The 14254-nt window shown below is 39.5% G+C and overlaps 1 protein-coding gene across 6 annotated transcripts in view; it reads right to left on the reverse strand.

Annotated features, from left to right (window-relative positions):
- polg2 (polymerase (DNA directed), gamma 2, accessory subunit) overlaps positions 1-14254 on the reverse strand; it is a 47409-nt gene extending 33155 nt beyond the window's left edge. For 4 of the 6 annotated variants that reach the window (XM_069929722.1, XM_069929720.1, XM_069929723.1 and 1 more), the window contains exons 1-2: positions 14048-14241; positions 12509-13129 (exon numbers count right to left, since the gene is read on the reverse strand). In XM_069929722.1, the coding sequence (XP_069785823.1) occupies positions 12509-12950 (442 nt within the window). In that variant the 5' untranslated portion in view covers positions 12951-13129; positions 14048-14241. Of the gene's footprint in view, positions 1-12508; positions 13130-14047 lie in introns of all 6 variants that reach the window. The other 2 variants (XM_069929724.1, XM_069929726.1) reach the window with 2 other exon arrangements.

Genomic DNA, 14254 nt, shown 5'->3' on the forward strand with positions numbered 1-14254 from the left:
CTGTGTAGGACATCTAATGAGCTGGTCTGTGGGCCGGGGATAGGTCCCCTAGGATGGAAAGCGTTGCACCGTACACCATCTCTGCGGGCGATGCCGGTAGGTCTTCTTTCGGTGCCATGCGGATCCCGAGCAGTACCCACGTGAGCTAATCCACCCAGGCAATTGAAAGCCCAGTCAGTCGGGCTTTCAACGTGGCCTTCAGGTGGCGGTAGAACCGTTTGTACGGTGGACCTGGCTACCTCAGAATTTCACCAGGTTGGACCAGAGGAAGGAGGTGAACTGCACTCCTCAATCCAATGTGATGAGGGTCAGGACTCTGAAATGCACAACCCAGGAGGCAAGGAAAGTCCGGGTACACGTCTCAATGGGTATCGCCTCTAGCCAGCAGGTGAATCTTTCAATGGTCGTGAACAAATACTTCATACCTTGGCTCACTGGGAAGGGGCTGATGATGTTGACGTGGACATGTTCGAATCTGCGTTGCACTGGCTTGAAAGTCAGTAAGCGGGCTTTGGTGTGCTGGTGCACCTTGGTGCACTGACACGGTGATCAGGTTCGAACCCACAGGGTAAATAAAGTCACACGACTATGGTTCTTATGGAAGGGTGCGATAAGCCATGGATCTGGTCGAAAACCTGCCGTCTCAAGGTCGTGGGTAGGATCAGCCTTGGGGACCCAGAGATGTCGCACAGCAGGGTCCGTTCTCCTGGTGTGGGGCAGAAATCTCTGATCTTCAAGCTGGTGATAGCCATCTGGTACACCTGGACATCTGTGTCCTTCCTCTGGTTCTTGGCGAGCTGGGTGATATTGAGACTTCCGCAAGTTGTGGCAACAGTGGGCCAGGACAACATGTCGGCTACTACATTGGCCTTGCTGGCAACGTGGCGGATATCTGTGGTGAATTCCGATATGTAAGAGAGGTGCCATTGTTGTGTTGCCGACCAAGGGTCCGAGATCTTGCTCTACGTGTAGGTCAGCAGGTTGTGGTCTGTGTAGGCAGTGAATACTCTCCCTCTAGCATGTAGCTGAAGTGCCATATCGCCAGGTACAAGGCCAGCAGTTCGTGGTGAAATGCGCTGTATCTGAGCTCTGGTGTTCGGAGGGTCTTACTGAAGAAGGCGAGGGGTCGCCAGTGCTCGTCGACCCATTGCTCTAGCACTGCGCCCATCATTCTGTCTGAAGCATCCATTGTGAGGGTTGGGGGAGGTGGGATCTGGGTGTGCCAGTACCATGGCCTTCACCAGTGCTAACGATGGCGTACAAAGCCTCTGTGGCCTCCGGCGTCCATTGAAGCATCTTGTTGCCGAGTTTGACGAGGCCGAACAGGGGCTGCATGAGGGTGGCTGCTCCCGGGAGGAGGCGATGGTAAAAGTTGACTATCCCCAGGAGCTCATGTAGTCCTTTGGTCAGGCTCGACTTAGGGAAGTTCTGAATTGCCTCCAACTTGTTGGGTAGTGGGGTGGCGCCCTCTGGGGTGATGCTATACCCCAGGAATTCTATTGTTTGCGGGCCAAATTGGCACTTGGCCAGGTTCACCGTGAACCCGAACTGCTGCAGTCTGTCGAACAGGCGGGTAAGGTGCGTCCTGTGGGTGCTGGCGTCAGGGCTGGCAATGAGGATGTTGACTAGATAAATGAAGATGAAGTTGAGGTCCCTGCTGACCATGTCCATTAGCCGCTGGAACGTCTGGGCCACGTTTTTTTAAGTCTGAAAGGCATTCTTAGGAATTCAAAGAGGCTGAAAGGTGTGATAATGGCCGTCTTCTGAACATCGCTGGGGTGTTTTGGGATTTGGTGGTACCCTTTCACGAGGACCACCTTGGAGAATGCCCTGCAGCCTCGTGGTGAAATCCTAGATGTGTGGGATGGGGTACCTGTCCAGGACCGTTGCCTCATTTAGACATCGGTAGTCGTGGCACAGACCCCAACCACCAGAGCTCTTCTGCGCCAAGTGGAGTGGGGAGGTCCACGGGCTGTTAGAACAGTGGATGAGCCCCAACTCCTCCATGGCAGCGAACTTGGCTTTGGCTCGTTGGAGTTTGTCTGGCGAGAGGCGCCGGGCTTGTGCATGCTCCGGGGGGGCCGATGGTTTCTACGTGGTGCTCCACGCCATGTGGCGGGTTGGAGTCATGGAAGTTCGGTTCCAATAAAGGCGGGAATTTGGCCAGTAGGGAGGTATACTCGTCTTATTTAGTTCAGGACGTGGATTCCCAGTGGAAGGAAAGAGCATCTCCGTAGGGTGAGGGGGAAAGACTGGAAAGTTGTAGTATTTATCAACTAGCATCATGTCATGTCTACCAGCAGATCAAGAGCCTGGAGGAAATCTGCTCCGAGATGTCCCATGGCCACGATGATGCACTCCCACTGAAAAACAGCTTCTGCAACGTGGATGGCGACTAGGTGGGTGACATAACTGGGATTGGAGGACCCGTTGGCCATGCAGGGGTAAACCTTTGGTGTTGTGTCTCACCTCAAAGTACGTGGGTGGAATGAGGCTAATCTCCGCGCCTGTGTCAACCCCTCGTGGTCCTCTGATCTCTGAGGTAGAGTAGGCCTTCCTGTGTGCCAACTGCTGAGGCCACTATTGGCAGCCGGCCTGCCTGTTTCCCATTGCCGTGATGGTTTTGGCAGTGGGATACGAACACGGGGCGTTGGGGCAGGCTGCCGGGCATTCCTGCCCCATTGGTGGTGGTAGAAATAGTGTTTGCTGTTCTGCTCTGCACGCCCTTCACATTGCCACTGTGCTGCAGCTACTGCTGGTGCTTCTGGCGGACTGGACAGGGTGGTGGCACTGATTGTGTAGACTGGTTGCATGTGGAGGGAGCTCTGCTGTGGCCTGTGGAACACCCTGTCGAAGATACGTGTACTGGTAGTTTCGAGAGGAATAGGGCCTTGAATAGGAAACAGTCTGTGTGCCCGTCTGCCAGGGCCACCACTTCGTTCATTAGCTTGGAGGGGTTTCTGTCACCCAGGCCCTGCGTGTTGAGGATTCTAATGGCATGCTCATGTCAGCTGAGCTCTCGGGTGTCGAGGAGGAAATGACGGAATTGCTCGTACTTGCGCTTCATTGGTGGGTTTTCTATGAAGGAGCTTACTTTGGCAGCTGTGGCGGTGTCCAGGATGCTGACAAAGTGCCAGAACTTGGTTTCCTTTGAAACGATTCCCCTGATGTGGAACTGTGACTCAGCCAGCTTTAGCCAGTTCCTGGCCTGGCTTGCCCAGAACGGTGGGATATGTTAGTCGCGTTAGTCGCAGGCGCTGTGACTGTGGATTCAGCCAGTTGCTGCATTTTCGTGTGATCGATGCTGCTTTGAAAACATTGGAACCCTCAGGGTCACCACTGTAGTGACTGCTGTGGCAGCGCTACCAAGTAAAGAGATAACCACATAGCATGTGGGTGAACCAAAGAATTACTTTATTGGTTTGAATTTGCCACATCTCCGTGCTGGCCCACCCACTTCAGGTAACATACCCTAGGCTATGTGGAAGTGGAGAGCTCCTTAGCCCACATGTGGCACGAGGCGTGGGCTCCCCTTCACTGCCGAGAAGGATCCCACGCCTTCTAGGACTGGCCACGAATTGCATTGATTCAGCCTATTTACTCGCGCGATCACTTGCCCCACTACAGAATGATAAATATTACTTTTTTTTAAAAAAAATTTTATTTTTCACACCATAAACCACATTAACCATGATACATACTTTTTCCTTTTCAAATATATACAATGCCATTTTCTCCCCCCCCCTCCCTCCTCCCATCCCACCCTCCCTACCTCCCCCCTCCCGTCCATTTAAAGTACAAAATCTAGGATACATTAAACCAGTCAAACAATGTTGTCATTCAATAAAAATAAACAAGAAATTCCACTGAGTCAATTCTTTTCATTTCATTCTCCTTTCATTAATTTAGGTAGTGAATGTCCCCGGTAGGTTTTCGCTATTGTGTTTCATGTAAGGCTCCCATATTTGTTCAAATATTTCTATATTATTTCTTAAACTATATGTTATTTTTTCTAATGAAAAAATTCATTTCTATATACCATTGTTGTATTTTCAAATTATCTTCCGATTTCCAGGTTGACATAATACATTTTTTTGCTACGGCTAGAGCTATCTTAACAAATCTTTTTTGTGCACCATCCAAATCAATTCCAAGTTCTTTGTTTTTTATGTTACTTAGGAGGAAGATCTCTGGATTCTTTGGTATATTGTTTTCTGTAATTTTATTTAATATTTGGTTTAGATCTTCCCAAAATTTTTCTACTTTCTCACATGTCCAGATTGCATGAATTGTTGTTCCCATTTCTTTTTTACATCGAAAACATCTATCAGATACTGTTGGGTCCCATTTATTTAATTTTTGAGGTGTAATGTATAGCCTGTGTATCCAGTTATATTGTATCATACGTAACCTCGTATTTATTGTATTTCTCATCGTTCCAGAACAGAACTTCTCCCATGTTTCCTTTTTTATCTTTATATTTAAATCTTGTTCCCATTTTTGTTTACTTTTACCATTTGTTTCCTCATTCTCTTTTCTTGCAGTTTAATATACATATTTGTTATAAATCTTTTGATTATCATTGTATCTGTAATCACGTATTCAAAGTTACTTCCCTCTGGTAACCTCAGACTGCTTCCTAATTTGCCCTTCAAGTAGGATCTCAATTGGTAATATGCCAGCACTGTATCTTGAGTTATATTGTATTTATCTTTCATTTGTTCAAAGGATAATAATCTATTTCCTGAAAAACAATTTTCTATTCTTTTGATCCCTTTTTTCTCCCATTCTCTAAAGGAAAGGTTATCTATTGTAAAAGGGAGTAACTTATTTTGTGTCAATATTTGTTTTGGTAATTGATAATTTGTTTTATTTCTTTCTACATGAACCTTCTTCCAAATATTGAGTAGATGATGTAATACTGGAGAACTTCTATGTTGTACCAATTTTTCATCCCATTTATATATTATGTGTTCAAGTATCTTTTCCCCTATTTTATCTAATTCTAATCTAGTCCAATCTGGCTTTTCCCTTGTTTGATAAAAATCTGATAGGTATCTTAATTGTGCGGCTCTATAATAATTTTTAAAGTTTGGCAGTTGTAAGCCTCCTTGTTTATACCATTCTGTTAATTTCTCTAGTGCTATCCTCGGTTTCCCCCCTTTCCATAAAAATGTTCTTATTATTTTCTTTAACTCCTTGAAGAATTTCTCTGTCAAGTGTATTGGCAATGCCTGAAATAGGTATAATATCCTTGGAAAAATGTTCATTTTAATACAGTTTATCCTTCCTATTAGTGTTAGTGGTAAATCTTTCCAATGCTCTAAATCGTCCTGTAATTTTTTCATTAGTGGATAATAATTGAGTTTATATAGTTGGCCGAGATTTTTATTTATTTGTATACCTAGGTATCTTATTGCTTGCATTTGCCATCTGAATGGTGATTCCTTCTTAAATTTTGAGAAATCCGCATTATTCATAGGCATTGCTTCACTTTTATTTACATTAATCTTGTAACCCGACACTTCTCCATATTCCTTCAATTTCTTATATAATTCTTTTATTGATAGTTCTGGTTCTGTTAAGTATACTATAACATCATCTGCAAATAAACTGATTTTATATTCCTTGTCTTTTATTTTTATCCCTTTTATATTATTTTCTGTTCTTATCAATTCTGCTAGTGGTTCTATAGCTAATGCGAACAATAAGGGTGATAGTGGGCATCCCTGCCGTGTTGACCTGCTTAAGTTAAATTGCTTTGATATATATCCATTTACTGTCACTTTCGCCAATGGTTCCTTTTATAATGCTTTAATCCAATTAATATACTTCTCTGGTAAACTGAATTTTTGCAATACTTTGAATAAATAATTCCATTCTACTCTGTCAAAGGCCTTCTCTGCGTCTAAAGCAACTGCTACTGTTGGCGCTTTACTCCCTTCTACTGCATGAATTAAGTTAATAAATTTACAAATATTGTATGTTGTGCGTCTTTCTTTAATAAATCCAGTTTGGTCTAGATTTACCATCTTCGGTACATACTCTGCTAATCTGTTTGCTAATACTTTAGCTATTATCTTATAATCTGTGTTAAGTAAAGATATTGGTCTATATGACGCGGTGCGAGTGGATCTTTCCCTTGCTATAGTATTACTGTAATTATTGCTGTTTTACATGAATCTGGTAAGCTTTGTGTTTTATCAATCTGGTTGATTACTTCCAGGAGGGGAGGAATTAATAAATCTTTAAATGTTTTATAGAATTCTATTGGGAATCCATCCTCTCCTGGTGTTTTATTATTTGGTAATTTTTTTATTATCTCTTGTATTTCTACTATTCCAAATGGTTCTGTTAATTTATTTTGTTCCTCTATTTGTAGTTTCGGTAGTTCAATTTTAGTTAGAAATTCATCTATTTTCCCTTCTTTCCCTTCGTTTTCAGTTTGGTATAATTGTTCATAGAATTCTCTAAAATTTTCCTTGATCTCCTTTGGATGATATGTGATTTGTTTGTCTTTTTTCCTTGATGCCAATACCATTTTCTTAGCTTGTTCTGTCTTAAGCTGCCATGCTAGAATTTTGTGCGTTTTTTCCCCTAGTTCATAATATTTCTGTTTTGTCTTCATTATATTCTTCTCCACCTTATATGTTTGTAGTGTTTCATATTTTATTTTTTTTTATCTGCCAATTCTCTTCTTTTAGTTGTATCTTCCTTCATTGCTAATTCTTTTTCTATATTTACTATTTCCCTTTCCAACTGCTCTGTTTCCTGATTATAGTCCTTCTTCATCTTGGTTACATAACTTATTATTTGCCCTCTAATGAACATTTTCATTGCATCCCATAGTATAAACTTATCTTTCACTGATTCCATGTTTATTTCAAAATACATTTTAATTTGTCTTTCAATTAATTCTCTAAAACCCTGCCTTTTGAGTAACATGGAGTTTAATCTCCATCTATACATTCTTGGAGGGATGTCCTCTAACTTTATTGTCAATATTAAGGGTGAATGGTCCGATAATATTCTAGCTTTATATTCTGTTTTTCTTACTCTATCTTGCATACGAGCTGATAACAAAAATAGGTCTATTCTTGAGTATGTTTTATGTCTAGCCGAGTAATATGAATATTCCTTTTCCTTTAGGTGTTGTTTCCTCCATATATCCAAAAGTTGCATTTCTTCCATCGATTTAATTATAAATTTGGTTACTTTGTTCTTTCAGTTAATTTTTTTTCTAGTTTTGTCCATGTTTGAATCCAAATTCAGGTTGAAATCCCCTCCTATTAATATGTTCCCTTGCGTATCTGCTATCTTCAAAAAAATATCTTGCATAAACTTTTGATCTTCTTCGTTAGGTGAATATACATTGAGTAGATTCCAAAACTCTGAATATATCTGACATTTCATCATTACATATCTCCCTGCTGGATCTATTATTTCCTCTTCTATTTTAATTGGCACATTTTTACTAATTAATATAGCTACTCCTCTTGCTTTTGAATTATACGACGCTGCTGTTACGTGTCCTATCCAATCTCTCTTTAATTTCTTGTGCTCCAATTCAGTTAAATGTGTTTCTTGCACAAATGCTATATCAATTTTTTCTTTTTTCAGTAAATTTAGCAGTTTCTTCCTTTTAATTTGGTTATGTATTCCATTAATATTTAAAGTCATATAGTTCAGCGTAGCCATTTTATACTTTGTTTATCTTCCCTTTCCGTTTCTCCATCATTACCTTTCCTTCTTATCCATTTCTGCTTTCTTGTTTTGAACACTTTATAAGACATTTCTAAAACATCAAACATTTTATCTATTCTCCTATTTAAAACTTCTTTAACCCCATTCTCCCCTCCCCCTCCTGAGTTGTCCTTTATCCCTTGTCGGACAACCACATCTCCCCTCTCCATTTGGATTTGCGAATTCACTCGCAAACGTCAGCTGATTTTGCAGTGACCGTAACTCCTCCCCACCCAGCCCCCCCAGAAAAGATTTCAATTTTCATATGTAACAAAGGTCACTCTTTTAATTCCCTCCTTATTCCCTCTATTCCATTTCCCTCCCTTATTAATTATTGTCTATACTCTATATATTTTCCTCTAAATATTGATACATTCATGTATGCACACTTATATATATATATACACACATATACCCCTTTACACACATACATATAGATCGTGGTCATTTTTACTCTTATTACATGTCTTCATCTCTCTGCTTGTTTTGTAGTTGTTCTGCAAATTTCCTTGCTTCCTCTGGATCCAAGAATAGTCTGTTTTGTTGCCCTGGAATAATTATTTTAAGTACCGCTGGGTACCTTAACATAAATTTATATCCTTTTTTCCATAAGATCGTTTTCGCTGTATTGAACTCCTTCCTCTTCTTCAGGAGTTCAAAACTTATGTCTGGATAGAAAAAAATTTTTTGACCTTTATATTCCAGTGCCTTTTTGTCCTCTCTTACTTTCTTCATTGCTTTCTCCAATATATTTTCTCTTGTTGTATATCTTAAGAATTTAACTAAAATGGATCTTGGTTTTTGCTGCGGTTGTGGTTTCGGGGCTAAAGTTCTATGTGCCCTCTCTATTTCCATTTCTTCCTGTAATTCTGGTCTTCCCAGGACCCTGGGGATCCAATCTTTTATAAATTCTCTCATATTCTTGCCTTCTTCATCTTCCTTAAGGCCCACTATCTTTATATTATTTCTTCTATTATAGTTTTCTATTATATCTATCTTCTGAGCTAACAGCTCTTGTGCCTCTTTAGCTTTTTTATTAGATTCTTCTAATTTCTCTTTTAAGTCTTTTACTTCCATATCTACAAATGTTTCTCTTTTTTCCATATTTTCCACTCTTTTTGCCAATTCTGATATGGCCACTTCCATTTTATTCATTCTTTCTTCTGCATTCTTAATTCTTCTTTTTATCTCATCAAATTCTTGTAATTGCCATTCTTTCACTGATTCCATATATTCTTTAAAAAAAGATACATCCATTGTCTTGCTTTTCTCTTCTTCCACTTCTTTCTGTTCTTCTTCTTCTTCTTCCTCTGGATTGACCATCTGTTGTTTCCTTGTTTTCTTTTTACCCTCTTCTTTCTTGTTGTCGTTATTGTCTGTGTTCTGCACCTGCTGCTGTGCTTCAGGTGTCTCTCTCAGCTGTGGAGATCAACTCCGCAGCTGTTCCCCCCTCCCATCAGTATGTTTTTTTTCATGCGCTGTTGCGCACTTTTACTCGGCTCTGCGAGCCATTTTTGTAGTCCCGAGCCCGGGACCTCCACTGACCTGTGGGAGCGGGCCTCTCTCTCCGCGGCGGGCCTCTTCGGACAGGTAAGTCCTTCACCTTCTTCTTCCGACATCTTTCCTTCTTCTTTTCTTCCCGTTGTTTTTGGTTTTTCTTTCTTCGCTGCCATTTTCTTCACACTTTTACTTTCACTTTGTTTTGGTTTTTAAGTTTGTGCCTTTGCTTTTTCTCTATCTTTTTTTTAACTTTTCTGGAGTGGGCTGGAGTTCCACTACTCCATCACGTGACTCCTCCCTATGATAAATATTACTGAAAAAAACCTCACTGCAGGCATGGTGGCATCCATATTTAAGTGAAGCAGACAGGAAAAAAAACAAAGAACTGCCTCATGCCAATAACACAATGTCAGTAAAGAGACACCATTCCAGCTTTTTTTGTGTTTATCATTAGCCATCTTTCCTGTTTATAATCAGATTTCACTGAATTATCACAAGTGCATTGCTGTAAATATTGCTTGATGATAGTATATATTTTAGTCGGTGGATTAAAACTAACCCAAACACCGACGATACTGCTTTGACTGTTAAGACTTAGACTTTTGATGATACTGCTTGAACTGTTGGTTAAAATTTTGCTTTTCTACCTTGACTATTAGTTTAAAATTTTGTTAAGGGGAATAATTTCCTGCTATAGACTGCATGAGGCACTGAGTTCAGTTAATTGTCCTTTGTATCCAAGATGAATGAAAATTTATACAAAGAATTGGGGATTGTGCAGTGTGTCCACTACTCCACAGTTGAATGTGCAAAAGAACATTAAAAAACTAAGTTGACACAATTGACTTAGGAAACGGGCCTAAAATTGGCTAACAAGTGTGACCCCTAGCATTGTTTAAAACGCAGGTGACACCGCAGGCTAATTCAGGGCTCTCTGCTGCAGAAATGGTTCATGGACAGCCAATAGACACCCTCGGGAGCAAAAGCCTGCACTCCCAGTAGGGGTGAATTTATTATCATTAGGCAATGTCGTGAGCAAATATTTGGGTAATCTGACTAGGACTTTTTTCGAGTGGTGTATTTACAGGTACATCAAGCCTACCTCAAGGAGGGCAATCCAACAGAATTGAAGGGGTAAATATCCTAATGTCGAATCTGAGAATTATGTCCTCGTAAAGAATTGGGATCACAAGAAATTGGGAACTCTGTAGAAAGGGCCATTTCAGGTGCTGGTAATGACATTGATTGCAGTAAAAGCTTGAAGGACAAGCCTCACTGGGTACACCATACTGACTGAAGGAGAATGGCCCAGCTAAGACATTAAGGCTTCTTATTATAACAGACTGAGAAAAAAAATTAAAGCCCAACTACAACATGAGGACTTCCATTTTTATAATCTTTGTTGCCTTGACATTTCAACTGAATGCCAGAGTTGTAACTGAATTTTTCGTGACTTTATAAATGTGTCTGACTTAGATGTTGATAAGATGAATATTTATAGCTGTTGAATCTGTTCCCATACTCTAACCAACCCAACGGGATGAGTCCCCTTAAGACACATTCTACTCCAGACAGGAAGTGATAGAATGGATTTTAAGACTAAACAGATTAAAGACAGGTGAAAGTGAGGATAATAACATGACATCATTTATTAAATGGTGCCTACAGATATATAACCAGACCAAAGCTGGGAGAACATTAATGTAAAACTTTTATTATATACCATAAGAATTATGTCATTTTTGACATAAAACTTAACCAGGGCTGACTACTAATTGGATGGAGTCGTTAATTGGGATATGCGCTTCCCTCTGTACATAATGTACAGAATGGCCAGGGGTAACCGGGGTCAGGACAAAGAAAGATATCTCTAAGCTGAAGCAGATCTTTAAGATTCTATTGCCCTTCAACAGTACGAGAAAGGCATCCAAAGAGCTGGTTCACCAACTCAGAAGCTGCGCCTATTGGCTAATGAAACGGATAAGGGGCTCCAAGCATCTGGGAAGGTGGTGTCAGCAGAGGTGGTTGTCATCTGTACAGTGACAATACAGAACCGAATGGACTATTCTGGCTGGTTGTGGGGAGACCTGTAAAATTATAGGTCAAGGCTACTGAATGAACAGCTCTGACAACATCGCTAAATGGTGAACCACATGTAAAGAGAGAGATACAGAACTCGCGAGAAATTGATACAGAATGCCTGACCATCAAACCTATTCCTTTGCACAATGCTTTGCTATTGGATGGATCCATTGGCTGGAGAAAAAGACTTTATGCTCCCAGCTACCCTTGTAGATTTACTGTTTCTATGCTGCCCAAGTATTGTCCACAGCCCTTTTCATGATTATCCTTTTTGCTATGGCCCTACTCAAGGGTATGTCTTAATAAAATGTGTACAACGGAACACCTTTAACAGTATAATCTAATTAGCCATCATGGAATGATAAAAGGGGGAATGATGAAGTTAACATCCAAAGAATTAATTTATATGACAAGATGACAAGTTATTAATGAGTTTGAATAAGATGGTGCTGGTCTAAAGTGGCTGTAAAATGCTTTAAAGAGAATGATGAAGCAAAACAGTTAGAACCTGCCTTGTATACTTAAGGGCTGAATTGGGTAAATTCTTTATTGTAGCATCTGCTGATAACATTGTTTGAATGGGATAGTGTAACCTGCTGAAGAATGCTGTCTCAGCAAATGAAATACAATGCCAAATTTGGAAAACTTTGATCAGTCTGAATTGTATACAAGTCCCTTTCTGTATTACACATATTGAGTGGGCACTCCAAGCAAAGCAGTATCAAGTAGAGTTCTGCCACTCCTGTCCTGGATGAAAGTGATAAATGCTGTTCTGCTTAACTAACTTGTTAATTGCATTTTGTTGCAAGGAAACTAACGTTAACATAATAACTAAGCTGAAAAAAATTGATGCTAGTGAGTTCGAGAAAAAAAAACTTTAAACTGGTTAATAGGTCAGGTTAGCAGCTGAGGAAAAATAAACCTGGAAAAGTTAACTCTGATTTCTCTTTCCATGGACACTGCTGAGCACTTCCTGCATTTTAATCTTTTAATCAAGAATGATAAGCCTAACAGATTTCTACAGTTCATGAAACAATGGAGGCAAGGGGGCAAGGACAGAGGAAAATGAGTGGTATAGATGTGGCGTAGATTAAAAATCAAGCAGAATATTCATTGAAAAAATAAACATTATTTTGTACTAGAATATTTTCTTAAACTCAAAAAAAGTTTGATGCCACTATACCTTGTAGCAGATTAGGTCGTAATATGATGTGTCCCTTCAATATGTCTTTATTTACATCTTTCTTGTTTAATAATGCTTGCAATGCTGCCACATCCACCAGTTTCATTGATCCGTTGTCGTAATTCTGATTCCCTTTCAACTGATGAGGACTCTGGACTCCAAACACCTGCTCTCTAGATAACACCATCAAGCCCCACCAGTTAGTGGCCAAGTTTCTCTTGAGTTCCATTCCCAAATGTCCATAATTGAAATGACCATTGATGAGTATGTCTTGTGTAATGTTATCTCCAGATACAAAATGTCTCTTCTGGCAAAGTTCAATCAATGCTTCAGTAAGATCAGAATGGTCAAAAGTAGATTTACTGCATTTTCTTAAATCAAGCCAAAGGCCAAGAATCTTCCAATTATGTTGGAACACCTTATTGGTGACCTTCAGAACCATAATAACAAAAAGTAGTTCATAATAAAAGAACGGCACTCAGATCTATTCTTTCATCATATCAGGATGTTTCCGAGCATTTTAAAACCATTGATGTACGTTTTGAATGAACCACAAAGGCAGAGAATATTGCAAAATGGTCCCGATAATTTGTCAATTTTGATCCTTACATCACAAAACATCTGTAGAAAAAAAATTCAAGTTTATTCAGAGAAATAAAATATTTTTTGAACTTCCTATTCAATGGATTAGTATTGTTTTTAATAAACTGCAATGACAATCAGAAATATTTAGTAATCTCTTCACTTCATCACAATACTGTGTCAACCAAGGGCAGCTAATGTCTATATTTTTTAGGGTAGAAAATATTTTGTCATTTCATATTCTAATTCTTCAATGCAATCGAAGCAGAAATATGTTTGGATACAAGGCCAAGTCAAGACATGCCTAATAATTCCAATATCAAGATTCACACATTAAACCCTTTCTTGCCATCTGGCTCCTATTACAAATTTGATAAAAACAATTTACAAACTAAGGCTAATATCTATAGTACATGGCACTTTGTTGAAATCAAGGTAAACCTCATTGGACAAAATTAAAAAGACATGGGAGCAGGACCTCCATATTTCAATTCTGAAGATTCTTCAGAATGATTAATACATCATCTCTATGCACGCTTCATTCACTATTACATTTTAAAGTTGTGCATAGAGCCTATATGTCATAAGTTAAATTAGCTCATTTTTATCCTAATATTAGCTCGCTTTCTGACAGAAGTAAGAATGAGGATGGTTCACTAATTCATATGTTCTGGTCTTATCTGACCCTAGTCAAATATTTGGAAGAGGTTTCCGTCAACCAGGACTACAGTATATCAAATACTGTATTGCTGGCTGAAATCAGGTAAACTATCACATAATTGAAGCAGGAAACAAGATTTTCCCAATTCTACGACTAACAGGCATACATTTATTAGGCTATTTACAAAACATTATTATGGTTGCAATTTTATTTTTTTCTGTCGACAGAATTTTGCTTGTGATAAATGAATAGAAATTGAATACTACATAAAAGAACTGAGTATCTTCAGTTCCTACCTCAAACCATTGATTTTATAATTATTCCTGGTAAATGCTCAAGGTTAAAGCTTGATCCAATTCTTAAACAAGATGGTCTGAATTATATCTGCAACACTGCTTTATCAAGCCAGTAACTCAGTAGTCTCCTTTTGCAACTCATCTCAATTATGTTGTTACTTCATGCCCCAGGTCTTCTTGGCAATTTATTTCTACTCAAAATAACAA

This window comes from Narcine bancroftii, chromosome 3 (genome assembly GCF_036971445.1).
Source record: "Narcine bancroftii isolate sNarBan1 chromosome 3, sNarBan1.hap1, whole genome shotgun sequence".
NCBI lineage: Eukaryota > Metazoa > Chordata > Chondrichthyes > Torpediniformes > Narcinidae > Narcine > Narcine bancroftii.